This window comes from Amblyraja radiata, chromosome 12 (genome assembly GCF_010909765.2).
Source record: "Amblyraja radiata isolate CabotCenter1 chromosome 12, sAmbRad1.1.pri, whole genome shotgun sequence".
Lineage (NCBI taxonomy): Eukaryota > Metazoa > Chordata > Chondrichthyes > Rajiformes > Rajidae > Amblyraja > Amblyraja radiata.
In genome coordinates, this window is record NC_045967.1 from 40,986,071 (window position 1) to 41,004,331 (window position 18,261).

Below are 18,261 nucleotides of genomic sequence, written 5' to 3' on the forward strand. Positions count from 1 at the left end.
TGTGGTTTGCCCTGTATAAATAGCTTTCTGTACTGATGGTGATATTGCTTCCTACTTTTATGAGTTTCTAAACTGGTGTGGTTTTATTGAAATTGCATTGGCCATTGCCTCTGATTAACAAATATCATAAGGATCAGTTACACAATCTATGAAGAACTGAAATGAGGACTGTTCAATAATATTTTGTATAAATGTGAATCTAAATATTGCATCAAAATATACATTTACCATTGCTGAAGTGTGTACTATCTACTAAATATACTATACTTATGTGTTCAAGAAGGAACTGCAGATGCTGGAAAATCGAAGGTACACAAAAATGCTGGAGAAACTCAGCGGGTGCAGCAGCATCTATGGAGCGAAGGAGATAGGCAACGTTTCGGGCCGAAACCCTTCTTCACCCGCTGAGTTTCTCCAGCATTTTTGTGTATACTATACTTATGGCCTGGTCTATTTTGGCAGCACTTCTTAAATCTATGGCACATGACAGTTTGACAAAAATATAGTGTTGTTTCTTTTGGTCTTTTGCAGATATCTTCAATCTTTCATTACTGAGGTCTGAGGTTCCCACCTGCTAAAAAGGGCATCAATAATACCAATGCTCCACAAGAGGAAGGTGACATGCCTCAATGGCTACCAACCGTTGGCACTAACGTCCATGTTGATGAAAAATTGTGACATTGTGCATATTAACTACCTTAGCATGAACCTGGACCATTACAATTTACCTACCGCCACAAATAGATCAACAGAGGATGCGATCTGCTAGCTCTACACTCTGCACCGGACCATGTGGACAATAAAAACACATGCATCATGTTGGTGTTTATCAACTACAGCTCGGCATTCAACTCCATCATCCCTCCAAACTTGCTCCCAAGCTCACGGAACTGGGCCTTTGTGCATCCCTATGCACCGAGATCTTCGACTTCCTCATCAACACACCACAATTGGTACAAACTGTCAATAATATTTCATCCTCGATAAGCATCAGCACACGGGCACCTCAAGGCTGTATTATGCTCAGTACCCTGCTCAACTCCAATTATACCCATGACCGTGTAACCACACACATTTCCAACTCCACCTCTAAATTTGCAGATGATTCCACTGTTGGTGGACAAATTATGGTTAATGATGAGGGAGAGTACAGGTAGAGAGATTGATCGTCTATTTGAATAATGCCAGCCAACCTTGCTTAAAATCAGTAAGACCAAGGAACCTTGGATGGCGAGGATCCACAAACCTGTCTTCATTAATGGGACAGTGGTGGAGTGAGTCAACAACTTCAAGTTCTTGGGCATACAAATTTCTGAAGATCAGACCTAGGATATTGATGCAATCATAAAGAAAGCCCATCAATGCCTCTACTTCCTTGAAAGATTGAGGAGATTCAGTATATCGACAAATACTCGCTCTACGGAACCTCTACAGTTGTATGGTAGAGAACATATTGACTGGTTGCATCGCGGCCTTATTCAGCAACTCAAATGCCTAAGAATGAAGGAGATTATAAAAAGTGATGGACACCACCCAGTCCCAAACGGTCAAAGGAATCTATAGTTGCCACTGCCACAAATAGGCAGCCAGCATCATCAAGGACCCACACCACCCTGGCCACTCGTATTTCACACCTGCCATCAGAAAGAAGATCTGAAAACCATGAAAACCCTCTCTCACACCTCCCGCTGCTGAAAGACTCATCCATGCCTTCATCTCCTCCCGACTGGACTATTGCAACTCACTTCTCCTTGGCATCAGCTCCACCTACATCAACCGACTCCAACTGGTCCAAAACTCAGCCGCCCGACTCATCACCCACACCAAATCCTGGCATCACATCACTCCAGTCCTCAAACAACTTCACTGGCTTCCCATCTCCCACCGGATCACCTACAAAATCCTGATCCTCACCAACAAAGCCCTCCACCATCTGGCCCCCCCATATCTCACTGACCTCCTCTCCCCCTACCAACCCTCACGGTCCCTCAGATCCACATCAGCCGGTCTCCTCTCCATCCACAAGTTCAACCTCCGCAGTTTTGGGGACAGAGCCTTCTCCAGGGCAGCTCCCAGGCTCTGGAACTCCCTCCCCCAACTGATCTGCAATTCCGTGTCCCTCACCATTTTCCAGTCCCGCCTCAAGACCCATCTCTTCACCTCTGCCTATGCTTAGCCCCACGTCCCCCTCCCTTTTCATCTGTGCATTAATTGCCTCATATTGTGTTTTGAATTGTATTCTGTCTTTACTTTGTGTACTAGTCATGTCTCTACTATTTATTTCATTCCCCTTACATGTTTTTCCTCTACCTGCTAAATTTTTGTAAGGTGTCCTTGAGACTCTTGAAAGGCGCCCATAAATAAAATTTATTATTATTATTATGACCTCTAAGTTCAGGAACAGCTTCTTCTTCGTATTCCTAGCCACAGTAAGAATTTCATTGATCCATTTCTGTGGATATGACAATTAAATACTCTTCACTTGTAAATAGCTCGTTCTAAGCTTCCCCCCCAGTCTAGTTTCAGTCAAAAATCACGGTGATTGCGCAACTAATCTTTATTTTTACAAAACACAATTACAATTCCCACTACTATATCTAACCACCGCGGGTTCGATCCTCGTATCTGCCTGATCAAGCCCTCTTTAGCCTCGTTCAAGCAGAGACACTCCAGAAGGTCACACAGTCCCAAGCGTTCTCCCAGAAGGTCGACACAGGAAACGTGGGAGCGGCCTTTTATAGGTCCCCGAACCTTGATGGGCCGAACCACATGAGGGTGGTCTCTTTACAGTCCAATAACAGGTATCGATTAACCCAGTACATGATAGACATTTCCCTAACCCAATAATACAGTGACTAATACAATATATTCAAACGGCGCTTCTGAAAGGAAGCAAACATAGTAACATTTGCCCAGATATTCAAGAAACCCAGCCAAGGCTCAATACTTAATCCAATCAACATCCAGTAAAGTAAAGCTTTGCAACAATATGTACAATGTGTATGTCTGGTTTGCATTCATTCCATGCAATTTGCACCTAATTGTCAGGATTTGCAGATGTTTCATTTTCTTCCTGCAGCTCTTATCTAGGCTCTAGACAAACTGGCACCATTCTGCAGCTTGTCCTATTTCTGCAGAAGGCACATTTAATTTGACCAAATGGCCTAGCAGCCGAGAAGTCTTTACTCAATCCTAGTGTCCTGGCCTCTCCATTTTGGCCAGAATTAACACACTCTTGACACTGTTGATCACTGGGCCAAACTCGTAACATTTTCTATCAAATAGTATCAAATTAGTTCCATTACCAGAAAGACTACAGGGATTGATAAAGATGATTCATTGTTATTTTCTCAAAGGCAAGTATAAACTGGCAATAAATGCAGAGTACATGGTGATACTCATATCCCAAAAAATAAATAAAGGACTGAATAAATTGGCCAGGCTTGCAGAACATGAGTTTCCCATGTCTATTAATTTGCACATTTAGTTTACTATGAATCTGAGCCCTTTAATAGTATTTCCACTTTTGTTAATCAACACATTCTTGTTACTTCACATGGCCTATTTTCTCCTGTGATAATGTCATCTTTTATATCTCCCCTCACCATTCATATCTCTTGGCCTCCCCAAATCCTTATCCTAACCTTTCAGTATTCATTCACCATCCTATACTTCTGCTACTTTCCCAACCTTGAATCTGGATATAAGATACTGGTGGGGGCACTGCGAGCAGGCTGTCATTTTCTACTTTTTGTTTTTTTTTAAATTATGTCCCATTGTGTGTTTTTAATGTTTCTCGATGCGTCTTGTGTGTGGGGTGGTATGGGCAGGGGGGGGGGGGGGGGGGGGCAAGGGGGAAACCGTTTTGGTCGCCTCCTCCAGAGAGGCGACTTTTTCCATGTCGCCTCCTTCGTGGCCTAACACAAATGATCGGTGCGGCCTTTCCCGGAGACGGGCCCGGGTCTTCAGCAGCGGGCGCAGCGTAGACTTTTTCATCGCGGAGCGGGTGAGCCCTCGCCGGGGGTCACCAGAAGGGAGCGCTCTGATCGCTGACCCGCGGCAGTCTGCAGACCTCCAGCTGGCGCGGCGTCCGGAGCCTGGAATCCCTTGTTGGGGAACCCGGAGAAGAACTCCGACGGCTGGCCCGCGGCCTACAACATATTTTGAAGCCGCGGTCTCCAGTAGGGAAGCACCGATTCAGGATTCAGGACTTACCATGTCGGCACATCTGGTCGCCCGCAGCTGCGACAGCGGAGGGTTGTGGCCCCGAACACGGAGGAAAATGGAGGACTGACTAAACTTTGTGCCTTCCACCGCTGTGATGAATGCTATGGTGGATGTTTGTGTTATTTATTATTGGGTATTGTGTATTCTTTTTTTATTGTATCGCTGCTGGTAAGTTCATTTCACTGCACTTTATTGGGTACATGACGAATAAATCTGACTATTGACTATTGAAGTCTTATATCGCCTATTGCTGACCTTTTGAATTTTGTTAATGGCTGAACTATATTTCGTGCAACCTTTACAAAATGATTAAGTGGATCACAGACATATCTTGGTTTGTTTGAATTTGAACACTAGAGCCTTGCAACACAGGTGTTTCTGTCAATGTGCACAAAGGATTGAGTCAGCCATGGCCTGCAAGATTTGGCAAGTATTTATTTTTGCATAGTTCTTATCTCTCTTCCCTTTTGTCCTAATGAGTTCTGTTCAGAAATTTAGTGTCTGAGCACAGAACTCATTTTTTGTTTTCCTTCATGCCCTCTGAGAGTTGATGTTAAACACAAACCCCACTTTTTGCTCCCTTTCCTGTCACTTTAAACAATTTTGCCATTTCAGCATCCTACCTCAATGCTTACGTTGCTGATATCATTATGAGTTATTCAACAGTCAACACCACTATCTTCAAAATTAAAACTAACCCTTCATCTTTGCAAAATACCAACCACCTTCTTCAAATTCTTGAATATTTTAATCTCTCTCAAATCTGTGGCAGTTATTTCCAGGAACTCTGTATGAATCTTAGCTTTGCAGCGCTGTCACAACATGAACAGGCCTCAGAAACACAAATGGCAACCCTACTGTGTGTTTCAGTATGAGTCAGGTGATTCTGCACACAGCCACTTCTCCTTTTTTTTGCATATTCACGTCACCTAGTTCATAATTGTAGAGATAGTTCTGTTTTATGTTTGATCATTATTTCCCAAAGTATTTTAATAGGATAATTTGTGGGCTTGTTTTGTTAAGAAGAACTGATGAATGTATTTTTATTCTAGTCTTGATGTTAATGTATGAACAGTTTGAAAAACATAGTGGCACTGTAGTTGTTATTTATGTTTATTGTGTAAATCTTGCTGACAGCCAGTTCAGAGGTTCAGAGAAAAAAGTGTATATTTGAATTAGAACAACTCCTTCCATGTTTACTTCAACTCTCATATTCTTTGGAAGTTAATTAGAGTCTTGGTTCCTCAAAACATGCTGAGATATTAATGTTGTGTGTGTATGGGTTGTCTGACTCCTTTTAATGTTGGTGCTAGATAAATGTATGCATGCTGTAAGTTTGGCATACTTCCAGCTGCAACGTTTGTGTGACTACAGTTGTCTGGCTACTTTAATGTTGGTAATGTGGTACTATCTGGTGGTTGAGAAACTTATAGTTCGAACCCTCGTCAGCAGAGCTGGGATGGTCACGTGACAGAGTTTGGTGGGAGTTTGCGAGTGAAGATCGTCAACGGGTGTCCTACAGCAGCAACAGGGACCTTGCTTGAACTCTCACTTAACGTGTGTGTGTCTAACAGTTGTATTTGCCAATAAAGATCGTTTTAGACAATAGGTGCAGGAGTAGGCCATTCGAGCCAGCACAGCCATTTAATGTGATCATGGCTGATCATCCCCAATCAGTACCCCGTTCCTGCCTTCTCCCCATATCCCCTGACTCTGCTATTTTTAAGAGCCCTATCTAGCTCTCTCTTGAAAGTATCCAGAGAACCGGCCTCCACCACCCTCTGAGGCAGAGAATTCTACAGACTCACAACTCTCTGTGAGAAAAAGTGTTTCCTCGTCTCCGTTCTAAATGGCTTACTACATATTCTCAAACTGTGGCCCCGGGTTCTGGACTACCCCCAACACCCGGAACATGTTCCCTGCCTCAAGCGTGTCCAAACCCTTAACAATCTTATATGTTTCAATGAGATGCCCTCTCATCCTTCTAAACTCACAACGTGTGAATTACTACAGTAGGAGATAAATGCATGCATGCCATTTCCCCAAGAAAAAATAGAGGGATGTATTTTTCAATTTTCATAGAGTACCCAAGAATAAGTGTCTTTGTATAATCAAATTGCCAAAGCCTAAGATGGAGCAGGGGAGGGAAAGGCATATGAATGAGGAACTGAGCATGCGTACAAAGAGGCATTAAAGCTAAGGTTCAAAAAGATTAATCTCTGGATAAATGCCTTTCACGTGAATGGTTTCCAAACTGTGGTGCAACCATCTTAGTTTTGGAAGCATCAAGGATGCATGGGAGCTTTCATAATATATAAATAAGTTATGAAAAAGTTTATTTTAAAAGTAAAAAATAAATATATTCTCTTTTCAACTTCACAGCAGTTTTGGTTTTTAAAATTCTCTTAGTAAATTCAAAATAAAATTTAAAAGTTTGTTTCTATTTTATTTCATTTCAGATTTTTAGCAACTACAATATTTTGCTTTTGTTTTGCTCACTAAATTCTCTTTGAAGTTAACTGAAATATTTTTAGATTTGAAAATGTATAAATTATTTCAAAACATGAAGCAGGAAATGACAAAAAAAAAGTAAAACACTTGAATCCAACTGAATCATGTTTGTCATGTACATCAATGATCTGGATGATGGTGTGGTAAATTGGATTAGTAAGTATGCAGATGATACTAAGATAGGTGGGGTTGTGGATAATGAAGTAGATTTTCAAAGTCTACAGAGAGATTTATGCCAGTTGGAAGAGTGGGCTGAAAGATGACAGATGGAGTTTAATGCTGATAAGTGTGAGGTGCTACATCTTGGCAGGACAAATCAAAATAGGACGTACATGGTAAATGGTAGGGAATTGAAGCATGCAGGTGAACAGAGGGATCTGGGAATAACTGTGCAGTTCCCTGAAAGTGGAATCTCATGTAGATAGTTCCCAAGATGGCGGCGCTGGCTTAAGCGCGGCCCACCTGCAGTCCATCTGCTTTTTTTTCATTCTTTTTGTTCCTTGTCATGTTTTAGTTAATTTTGTTTTATTAAGTTGTGTATGTATGTGTGTGGGTGGGGTGGGAGAAACATGCTTTGGTCTTCCTTCCGGGGATGCGACTTTTTTTTTGTAGTATTCCCCGTCTCCGTCTGCGCCGAGGCCTAATGGCGGAGCTTGCGGCATCGGTGCCGCAGCGGCGGCAGCAGCAGCAGAGACCCGACTGGGCCCGGAACCATGGCGGCGGCAGCAGCAGCAGCGGAGACCCGACTCGGCCCCGAAGTTACGACGGCGGCAGCAGCAGCGGAGACCCGACTCGGCCTCGGAACCGTGGCGCAGCAGCAGCAGCGGAGACCCGACTCGGCACCGAAGCTGTGGTGGCGGCGGCAGCAGCAGCAGCGGAGACCCGACTCGGCCCCGAAGCTGTGGTGGCGGCGGCAGCAGCAGCGGAGACCCGACTCGGCCCCGAAGCTGTGGTGGCGGCGGCAGCAGCAGCGGAGACCCGACTCGGCCCCGAAGTTGTAGCAGCGGCGGCAGCAGCAGCGGAGACCCGACTCGGCCCTGAAGCTGTGGCGGCGGCAGCAGCAGCGGAGACCCGACTCGGCCCCGAAGCTGTGGCGGCGGCAGCAGCAGCGGAGACCCGACTCGGCCCCGGAACCGTGGCGGCGGCAGTGGAGACCCGACTCTCGGAGCTGTGGCGGCGGCAGCGACCACCCGCGCAGTTTGAACCGTCGCCTCGGCGCAGAGGGAGAACAAAGGAAAGAGACCGAGACTTTAAGATTTTGCCTTCCACCACAGTGAGGAGGTGTTTGGTGAACTCACTGTGGTGGATGTTAAATTTGTGTTGATTGTGTGTTTTTGTCATTTTTTAATTATATGTATGACTGCAGGGAAACAACATTTCGTTCAGACCGAAAGGTCTGAATGACAATAAACAAATCTGATCTAATCTAATAGGGTGGTAAAGAAAGCTTTTGGTGTGCTGGCCTTTATAAATCAGAGCATTGAGTATAGAAGTTGGGATGTAATGTTAAAATTGTACAAGGCATTGGTGAGGCCAATTCTGGAGTATGGTGTACAATTTTGGTCGCCTAATTATAGGAAGGATGTCAACAAAATAGAGAGTACAGAGGAGATTTACTAGAATGTTGCCTGGGTTTCAGCAACTAAGTTACAGAGAAAGGTTGAACAAGTTAGGGCTTTATTCTTTGGAGCGCAGAAGGTTAAGGGGGGACTTGATAGAGGTCTTTAAAATGATGAGAGGGATAGACAGAGTTGACGTGGATAAGCTTTTCCCACTGAGAGTAGGGAAGATTCAAACGGGGACATGACTTGAGAATTAAGGGACTGAAGTTTAGGGGTAACATGAGGGGGAACTTCTTTACTCAGAGAGTGGTGGCTGTGTGGAATGAGCTTCCAGTGAAGGTGGTGGAGGCAGGTTCGTTTTTATCATTTAAAAATAAATTGGATAGTTATATGGACGTGAAAGTAATGGAGGGTTATGGTCTGAGCGCAGGTATATGGGACTAGGGGAGAATATGTGTTCGGCGCGGACTAGAAGGGTCGAGATGGCCTGTTTCCGTGCTGTAATTGTTATATGGTTATATGTGTGGTTTCAGTTTAAAACTAGGTTTTAATTAGTCAACAAGATTATATCCAAAAGTGTAAAGTACAACCGAGGCAGCCTGAGCACTACTATTTTAAACCAGACAAGAGAAGAGTTTGCTTTGTGTGCTCTTGTCCTGCAGGTACAGTAGTTACTGTGAATAACATTTTATATAGATAGATAGATAAATACTTTATTAATCCCCTCAGGGAAATTCAGATGTCGTGCACATACCAAAGTATTAGGAGACTGCTTGAGATGTTTCCATATCTTTTGTAACTTGTGGACAGGTTCTTGCAAAGTTCAGAGTATTTTATTGGTATTGGTAGTCATTCTCATTCTGTGCATGGAAATAGGATCAGTGAGATAACTTTGAAATGCTATTCTGAACTTTTCTCAATGACTCATGCGACAGGAGTTTGCATCAGATCCAAAGTCCAGTTGTGTAATTGGGTCAAATTATCAGACTTTATTTGGGACAGCAAGAGAGCTAAATTTATTCCTGGGTTTGACGGAGCTTATTGGGAAAAGGTGGGCGTTTCAGCTATATATTGTATATATTATACAAATATTGTATATTTATTTTTGTGGTGTGTTTAATATGCCTGTAAAGCAGCTGCAAATAAGAATTTAATTGTTCTGATTCTGATGCATATAACTATATAACAATTACAGCACGGAAACAGGCCATCTCGACCCTTCTACGTGCCAAACACGTATTCTCCCCTAGTCCCATATACCTGCGCTCAGACCATAACCCTCCATTCCTTTCCCGTCCATTTAACTATCCAATTCATTTTTAAATGATAAAAACGAACCTGCCTCCACCACCTTCACTGGAAACTCATTCCACACAGCCACCACTCTCTGAGTAAAGAAGTTCCCCCTCATGTTACCCCTAAACTTCAGTCCCTTAATTCTCAAGTCATGTCCCCTTGTTTGAATCAATATGATAATTAAAACACTCTTGACTCTTCTATTCATGACCTAACTGAGAAAATGAAGTTAAATTTATGGGTATCATTCTGTAAAGCATACATATCAACTATTCAAAAATAATACACACAGATATTTTACATTTCAGCATTCATTCAGGAAGATCCTTGCTTCCAATGTCAATAGTGGCAGAATTTGTCCAACCCTTCTTGATTTTTAAATTTACATAGTGGCCTTGAATAGATGAAGCAAAAAGTGCAAGAATAAATTTAGAAATTAAGAACACATTCCACTTATAGCATTTTATATAATAACAAAGTTATACCCAAATGCCAAGATAAATTTGATAGCTGCCTTAGTGACGAGAGAAAAAAATAAATTAAAGTGCACAGAATTGACATTATAAATTAATCGATAGTCAAGAGTTATTTGTCATCTGTCCCAAAATGAAACAATTAAATTCTTACTTGCAGGAGCATAACAGATATGTAAACATATTGTGTGTGAAAGAACTGCAGATGCTGATTTAAATCAAAGGTAAGACAAAAATGCTGGAGTAACTCAGCGGGACAGACAGCATCTCTGGAGAGAAGGAATTCTGAAGCAGGGTCTTGACCCGAAACGTCACCCATTCCTTCTCTCCAGAGATGCTGCCTGTCCTGTTGAGTTACTCCAGCATTTTGTGTCTTACCTGATGTAAACATAGTACTCTGTAAATACCGTAATAAACAAAAAGTTTAGTATATTTAAAAAAAACAGAAATAGCGCAAAGCCAAAAACAAGCACGATACAGGGTACAAGGAGAGGGTTGGATTATTTTCTCTGGAATGCCAGGAGTTGAAGGGAGACCTATTAGTAAGAATATATACTTATGAGAGACATGGATAGGGTAGACAGTCAGAATCTTTTTCCCCCAGGGTGGAAATGTCAAAGACAATGCAAAATAGGTGCAGGAGTGATCTGTGATCATGGCAGATCATCCACAATCAGTACCCCGTTCCTGCCTTCTCCCCATATTCCTTGAATCCGCTATCTTTAAGAGCTCCAAGTCCCTCTTGCAAGCATCCAGAGAATTGGCCTCCACTGTCTTCTGAGGCAGAGAATTCCACAGATTCACAACTCTCTGGGGGATGCTCTCCGCCACCGGGATCAGATTTTCCGTTTGGCGACATCTCCCGTGCTGGGCCGGCCAGCTTCCGGTCCCTCTGAAAATTGTGCCCGGTTGGAGATTTCCGCCGGTCATCCTCAGCTCCAATAAAGACGAGATGACGCAAGAAGGGGCGGACCGTCCCGGGGAGTGACAGGAGAAAAGACCAATTCACATGGCGCAGATTGGTAGGAGAGATCGATCTGCTCAAAGGCGGTTTTTAAGATTTTTAAACCTCGCTAACTTTTACGATAGACCACCGATCGGAATGAAACTTGGTGCACTCGCATCACAGAACGGAGAGTGAACTGGCGAAAAATCCTAGCGCTACGCGTACCGTTTTTGCGCAAATAGAAAGACTGCGCAAACCGGAAGAGCACAAGATCAGAGTTTTAATTATGTTTCAATAAGATTCCCTCTCATCCTTCTGAATTCCAGTGTATACAAGCCCAGTTGCTCCATTCTTTCAACATATGACAGTCCCACCATCCCGGGAATTAACCTCGTGAACCTACACTGCACTCCCTCAATAGCAAGAATGTCCTTCCTCAAATTTGGAGACCAAAACTGCACAGGTGTTGCCCTGTACAACTGCAGAAGGACCTCTTTGCTCATATACTCAACTCATCTTGTTGAGTATAGGAGCAAAGCAAACATGCCATTAGCTTTCTTCACTGCCTGCTGTACGTGCATGCTTACTTTCAGTGACTGATGAACAAGGACACCCAGATCTCGTTGTACTTCCCCTTTCCCTAACTTGACACCATTCAGTTAATAATCTGCCTTCCTGTTCTTGCCACCAAAGTGGATAACCTCACATTTATCCACATTAAACTGCATCTTCCCACTCACCCAACCTGTCCAAGTCACCCTGCATCCTCATAGCATCCTCCTCACAGTACACGCTGCCACCCAGCTTTGTGTCATCTGCAAATTTCCTAATGTTACTTGTAATCCCTTCATCTAAATCATTAATGGATATTGTAAATAGCTGCGGTCCCAGCACCGAGCCTTGCGGTACCCAACTTGTCACTGCCTGCCATCCTGACAAGAGGAATGGCTTTAAGGTGAGAGGGGGAAAGTTTAAAGGAGATGTGTGGTTGCCTGGAATGAGCTGTGATGGTGGAAACAGATACAATAGTGGCAGTTAAATAACTTTTAGACAGGCACATGAATATGCAGGCGATGGAGGGATATGGATCATGTGCAGTCAGATGAGATTAATTTATTTGTCGTCATGTTCAGCACAGACATTATGGGCCAAAGGGCCTGTTCCCATGTTCGATGTACTCAATGATACCTGGAATGCAATTTAATTCAAAACTTCAACTGATTGTTCTAAAATAGCATAACACAATCATCTGAAGAATCCGGGCAACTCGCAAATTAGATATCTTACTCCCTCTAAATACAAGTCACCACAAGTCATTAATTACTTGAATTGCATGTATAACTGGTTATTGTTTTTTGTAGAAGTTTATGTTCCCTGCATAGCACCAGATAACTGTGCCTTAGAAGTACTTACTTGGCAGAAAAGTATACAAACTCATGAATTAGGCGTGGGCCATTCAGCCAGCTCCCAAGTCTGCTCTGCCATTTCAAAATCAAGGCTGACCCGATTGTGACCTCAATTTTGCATTCCTTTGAAGCCACAGTGACTGTTCCAAGCCCTTGCTAATTAAAGGTAGACAAAAATGCTGGAGAAACTCAGCGGGGGAGGCAACATCTATGGAGAGAAGGAATAAGCAAAGTTTCTGGTCGCCTATTCCTCTCCATAGATTCTGCCTCACCTGCTGAGTTTCTCCAGCATTTTTGTCTCCCTTGCTTATCAAATATCTATTTGCCCATCTTAGAAATATTTGAAGACTCTGGCTCAACAGCACTGAGAAAAATGTCCCACAAAACTCAGTCCTGAGAAAAACAAATTCAGTGCATGACTAAAATGGAAAAAAAAAAAATGACGCCTGGTTAGAGATTCTCCCACCACAGGAAACATCTTCTTCACATGAATTGAATTGAATTGAATTGAATTGAATCCCTTTATTGTCATTCAGACCTTACGGTCTGAACGAAATTTCGTGCCTGCAGTCATACATACATCATACAATAATAAACAACAGTAAGCACAAATTAACATCCACCACAGTGAGTCCACCAAGCACCTCCTCACTGTGGTGGAGGCAAAAAAAATCTTAAGGTTACTGTCTCTTCCCTCCTCTTCTCCCTCTGCGCTGAGGCGATTCCCCACCGGGCGATGGCACAACAGTCCCGCGGCTCACCGAACCCCGCAACGGGCCGGCTCAAACACCGCGGCCCGGGGGTGGTCGAAGCTGCCGCCCTCCAGTCCAGCATACGCAGCCGCTGGCCCACGGCTGAACCCAGGACTCAGGTCACCGCCGCCAGAACGCCGTCCCAGCCACCGGAGCACCGTTCCAGCCCCGAGCCGGATCGCCCTCACGTGAGTGCCGTTCCTCCCTCGAGCTGGGCCACTCCGACGTCCACCCTGTTAAGACCTCGAAAGACCTCATTAACCAGGCATGCTCTCACCTTTCTAATTTCTAGTTGATGGAAACCTGATCTCTCTCATGAGACAACCTGCCCTTCCCAGGTATTTGTTAATTAAATCTCTGAATGCTTCCAAAGTATTTGCAGTCTTTCTTGAATAAAGAGACCAACAATGCACTAGATGTGCACATTGTACATTATTCTAGATGTGGTCTCATAAATGCCCGATTTAAGTGAAGCTTAGATAGTTAAAATCATAGTCATACAGCATGGAAACAGGCCCTTCAGCGCAACTTGCCAAAACCGGCCAACATGTCCCAGCTACACTACCTTAAACCTCTGTCCTCTTAATTCACCTACTCTGGGCAAGAGACTCTGTGCATCTACCCAATCTATTCCTCTCATGATTTTACACACTCCTATAAAATCACTTCTATAAGGTCCCAGCCAACTGAACCTCTCCCTATAAATCAGACTCTCGAGTCCTGGCAACATCCTCATAAATCTTCTCTGTACCCTTTCCGGCTTGACATCTCTCCCATAACATGGCACCCAGAACTGAGCACAATACTCTAAATGCAGCCCCCACCAATGTCTTATATACAGTGCATACAGAGAGTATTCAAACCTCTTCACTTTTCCACATTTTGTTACGTTATAGCCTTATTCTAAAATTGATTAAATTACTTTTTTATCATCAGTCTACACACAATACCCCATAATGATAAATCGAAAACAGGTGTTTAGAAATGTTTGCAAAGTAATTCAAAAGAAATCACTGAAATATCACATTTACATAAGTATTCAGACCCTTTACTCAGTTGAGGCACCTTTGGCAGTGGTTACAGCCTCAAGTCAATAGACAATAGGTGCAGGAGTAGGCCATTTGGCCCTTCGAGCCAGCATCACCATTCAATGTGATCATGACTGATCATCCCCAATCAGTACCCCATTCCTGCCTTCTCCCCATATCCCCTGACTCCGCTATCTTTAAGGTCTTCTTGGGTATGACATTACAAGCTTGGCACATCTGTATTTGGGTAATTTCTCCCATTCTTCTCTGCAGATCCTCTCAACCTTTGTCAGGTTGAATGGGGAGCACCGATGCACAACTATTTTCAGGTCCTCCAGAGACATTTGATCAGGTTCAAGTCCGGGCTTGGCTGGGCCACTCAAGGACATTCACAAACTTGACACGAAGCCACTCCTGGGTTGTCTTGGCTGTGTGCTTTGGGTCATTGTCCTGTTGGTCAACTATTCCTCAGCCCACCTGGTCAACTGATCAAGATCCTGCGGCAATATTTCACAATCATTGTCACTATCTGCAATATCACCCTCTTTTGTATAATCTGCAAGCTTGCCATGCACGTTCTCATCGAAATCATAGATATAGATGACAAACAGTAATGGGCCCAGCCCAAGGCACACACTAGTCACAGGCCTCCGGTCTGAGAAGCAACCTTCCATCATCACCCTCTGCTTACTTCCATGAAGTCAAACTTAACCATTTAAAAAAAGTAAAAGTGCTGGAGTAACACAGCAGGTCATGCAGCATCCCTCTAGAACATGGATAGACGCCGTTTTGGGTCGGGACGCTTCTTCACGCTGATTATGGGGAGGGGAATGTGTGAATGGGGGAGGGGAGAGAGAAGCTGGAAGAGGGGTAGGAAAGGATAAAGCTAGGAAGATACGGGTGAGGGAGATTCACAACATTTCTAAAACTGCTGGAGGAACTCAAATGGTCAGGCAGCATCTGTGGAGAGAAATGGATAATGACATTTCTTCAAAACAAGAGTCCCAAACTGAAACATTGCCTGTCCAGATGCCGCCTAACCCACTGTGTTCCTCCAGCAATTTGTTCTGTTCTTATTTCCAGCATCATTGTGGTTCTGAATTTGCTTACACATCTATCTATCTATCTTCTTCTATCTATACATAACTAAAACTCTGATCTTGTGCTCTTCCGGTTTGCGTGTTTTTTCTATTTGCTCAAAAACGGTACGATAGCACTACGATTTTTTGCCAGGTTCCTCAACGTTCTCCTGTGCTGCGAATGCAATATGTTTCATTCCAATCGGTGGTATATTGTAAAAGTTATCGAGGTTTTAAAATCTTAAAAACCATGAAGATTCCTTATGTCAGCGTCACGCAGATTGGTCTCTTCTCCTGTCAGTCAATGCCACGGCCTGGATGGCGACACCCCTTCCTGCCCCACAGGCGGCGGCCTCTCCCGCCTCACTCACAAATTCCTCCTCACAGTAACTGGTCTATCGTTCTCCAGAACTAGGGTCAGTGTTTCAAGATATGCAAATCGGGCCTCAATGACTGCAGGAGGAATTTCTTTATTCAGTAGACTGCGAATCTTTGGAATCTCAACTCCTATACTGAATATGCAAATATAATCAAGAGATCAGATCTTGACCCGAAACGCCACCCATTCCATCTCTCCAGAGATGCTGCCTGTCCCGTTGACTTACCCCAGCATTAGAATTCACAAAATATTGGAATCGAGTGAGTGAAGGTGAATTGAACGCAGATCAGTCACAATCATGTCATGGGCAGAAGCAGCCAGTGTTCATGTAGCCTACTCCTTTTAGTGAACCATTTCTCCCTGGGGAGAGAACAATCAATTCCCTCCCTCTTTCAGTTTTTTTTGTCCTATAGAAAATAGTACGAATGGTGGGAACTATCTTCATAGCCATTATCAGGCAAATATACTTCATATCTGTCATCACGATGGTAGACACGTGTCAACTTCCCTATTAAAATGGAAAACCAAAACCACAGATACAACAGTCAGAATAAGCAAAAGCATTCCTGCACTACTCAATTTTACATGCTCAAAAAACTTTAAACAAATATGTTGCATTTATCCATTTATGGAATTGTTCAAAAATATATCAGGTTTAATTCAATTTTCCAGAGGTAACAACATTTGAAGAGGCTCTCGTGATCTGTTTCAGACTTCTTTAATTCTTAGAAACAATTTTCCATTGAATATGATATTTTTGAAAGAAAAATTATTTTAGAACTGATATTCCCTGCGCAAGTATAAAACTTATTATTTAGAAGACACTTTGTTATTTGTTACCAATAAAAAAAAAATAAGCATTGTAACCACAATTGGGGAAAACACCAAAAAATCATTTTACTCATAATTTCTTCCCCCCCAAACATTTAATAATATTCTCAGCAGGCTCGCTGATGATTCTCCTGAGACAGGTGCTGTAAAATTGTGCTCTTTTCAATTGTATTATTTGGCACAGTGGCATTTCAGAAAACTCTTGCAACAGTTCATGCACCTCAAGGAAAAAAATGGCAATGCTAACAGATAAAGAATATAAATCCAAAGCTATCTACTTGTGAGTCTGTGGCTCAATTATTTGTGACCACAATATGTCAGAAAGTTAATGTCCTCTCAGAATAATTATCTTATCCAGTAGAATTTTCATTCACTCAACACTTTCTACCAGTCTCTACTATTTCTCACATGCATCGTTCCAGCTATAAATATATACTTTGACAAAATACATATTTTCAAAATTACACAATATTTCGCACCCTAGGCATTATGATGCTATGTCTTTGATGGTGCCATCCCTCTTAATAATGATGGATCATCACAGTTTACAATTCAATGCAATACACTGTGCATTTTAGCTCCTATAATAACCCCTGCATACATAGACTTTCTTAACAGCAGACATGCAAGGCTGTTGTGTTTAGATTAACATATGGACCAAATCTTTCACTCCAATATCACATTTCCGCTTATTATGATGCCCAACTCATTGCACGTATGATTATTTGTGAAGTCACTGGATAGCCAGTATGTACAGCAAAGTGTAATGAAATGCCAAAATATCTCTCAATTTGCAAATCTTTGCCATGCAATGCCTGTAGTTCAATGTCCTGAGCTGGACGATAGGTGGGTGCTGCCTTCAAGGAAGTATTTAAGTCCATTAAGTCCTTGGTTGTATAGATACTTCATGTACCAGTTCCACACCTTTCCCTTAAAACAAAGCAAAATATAGTCAAAAGGAATTTCATTTGTAGTTCTGTCACTGGATAAATAGGAATGCTTGGATATAATGTTCCACATTATAATTATGGTACTTACAGGTTGTTTATTTAAAGATGATATGATTTATGTGGCACATTTGTGTAATTTATGTGGCACAGCTAACTAAAGTGAACTTGTATCCGCAGAAAATAAAACGCAAACCGATATTAAACATTTAAATTCACCTAAAGGCAAAGGGGATTTAAAAGGCCACTAAAATAAGGGATAATGAAGGGGAAAATTAGTTTTCAGGCAAAGTTGAAGGACGAAAACTGAAATAGATGTAAGGGTGAAAGGATGGGGTAAAGGCAAACATGAACATATTCTTGAGAAGTCCCTGCAAGGTCATTGTGCAGCCAAAGTACTTACAAGGTGTAATTAGAATGCAGGATGCTAATTTATGTGAAATCCCACAAATCTAAAGGGAATTAAATAAATAAACACAACATTATTGGGACAAATGTTAGCTGGGAAGTAAGGATATCTCTTCTGGTCTTGTTTTAATAGGAACTTAAAATTTAAGCTCTGATTAGAGATCATTGATCCAATATATTAACTGTTTCTTGCTATACATATGCTATTATCTGTCTTGCAGAATACTACCAGCATTTTCTGTTTTTATTTCAGTTTTCCAGTGAATGTATTTTCTTGCATTCAGAAAACCGAATGCAGGTTGGATGACTGCTTTGCAGAATACGTCCGTAAGGATGACCACATGCTTTTCAGCTGCTTGACACAAATTAGGATGGTACATATAGTGACAAGAGATGATTGAATAATGGCCAGTGCA

The 18,261-nt window shown here is 42.5% G+C and overlaps 1 protein-coding gene across 1 annotated transcript in view; it reads right to left on the reverse strand.

The window, feature by feature from the left end:
- Positions 1–16,361: 16,361 nt before the first annotated feature.
- Positions 16,362–18,261, reverse strand: part of cenpi (centromere protein I) — a 56,903-nt gene continuing 55,003 nt past the window's right edge. The window contains exon 21 of the mRNA XM_033030610.1: positions 16,362–17,420. Within this exon, the coding sequence (XP_032886501.1) occupies positions 17,313–17,420 (108 nt within the window). The 3' untranslated portion in view covers positions 16,362–17,312. The remainder of the gene's footprint in view (positions 17,421–18,261) is intronic.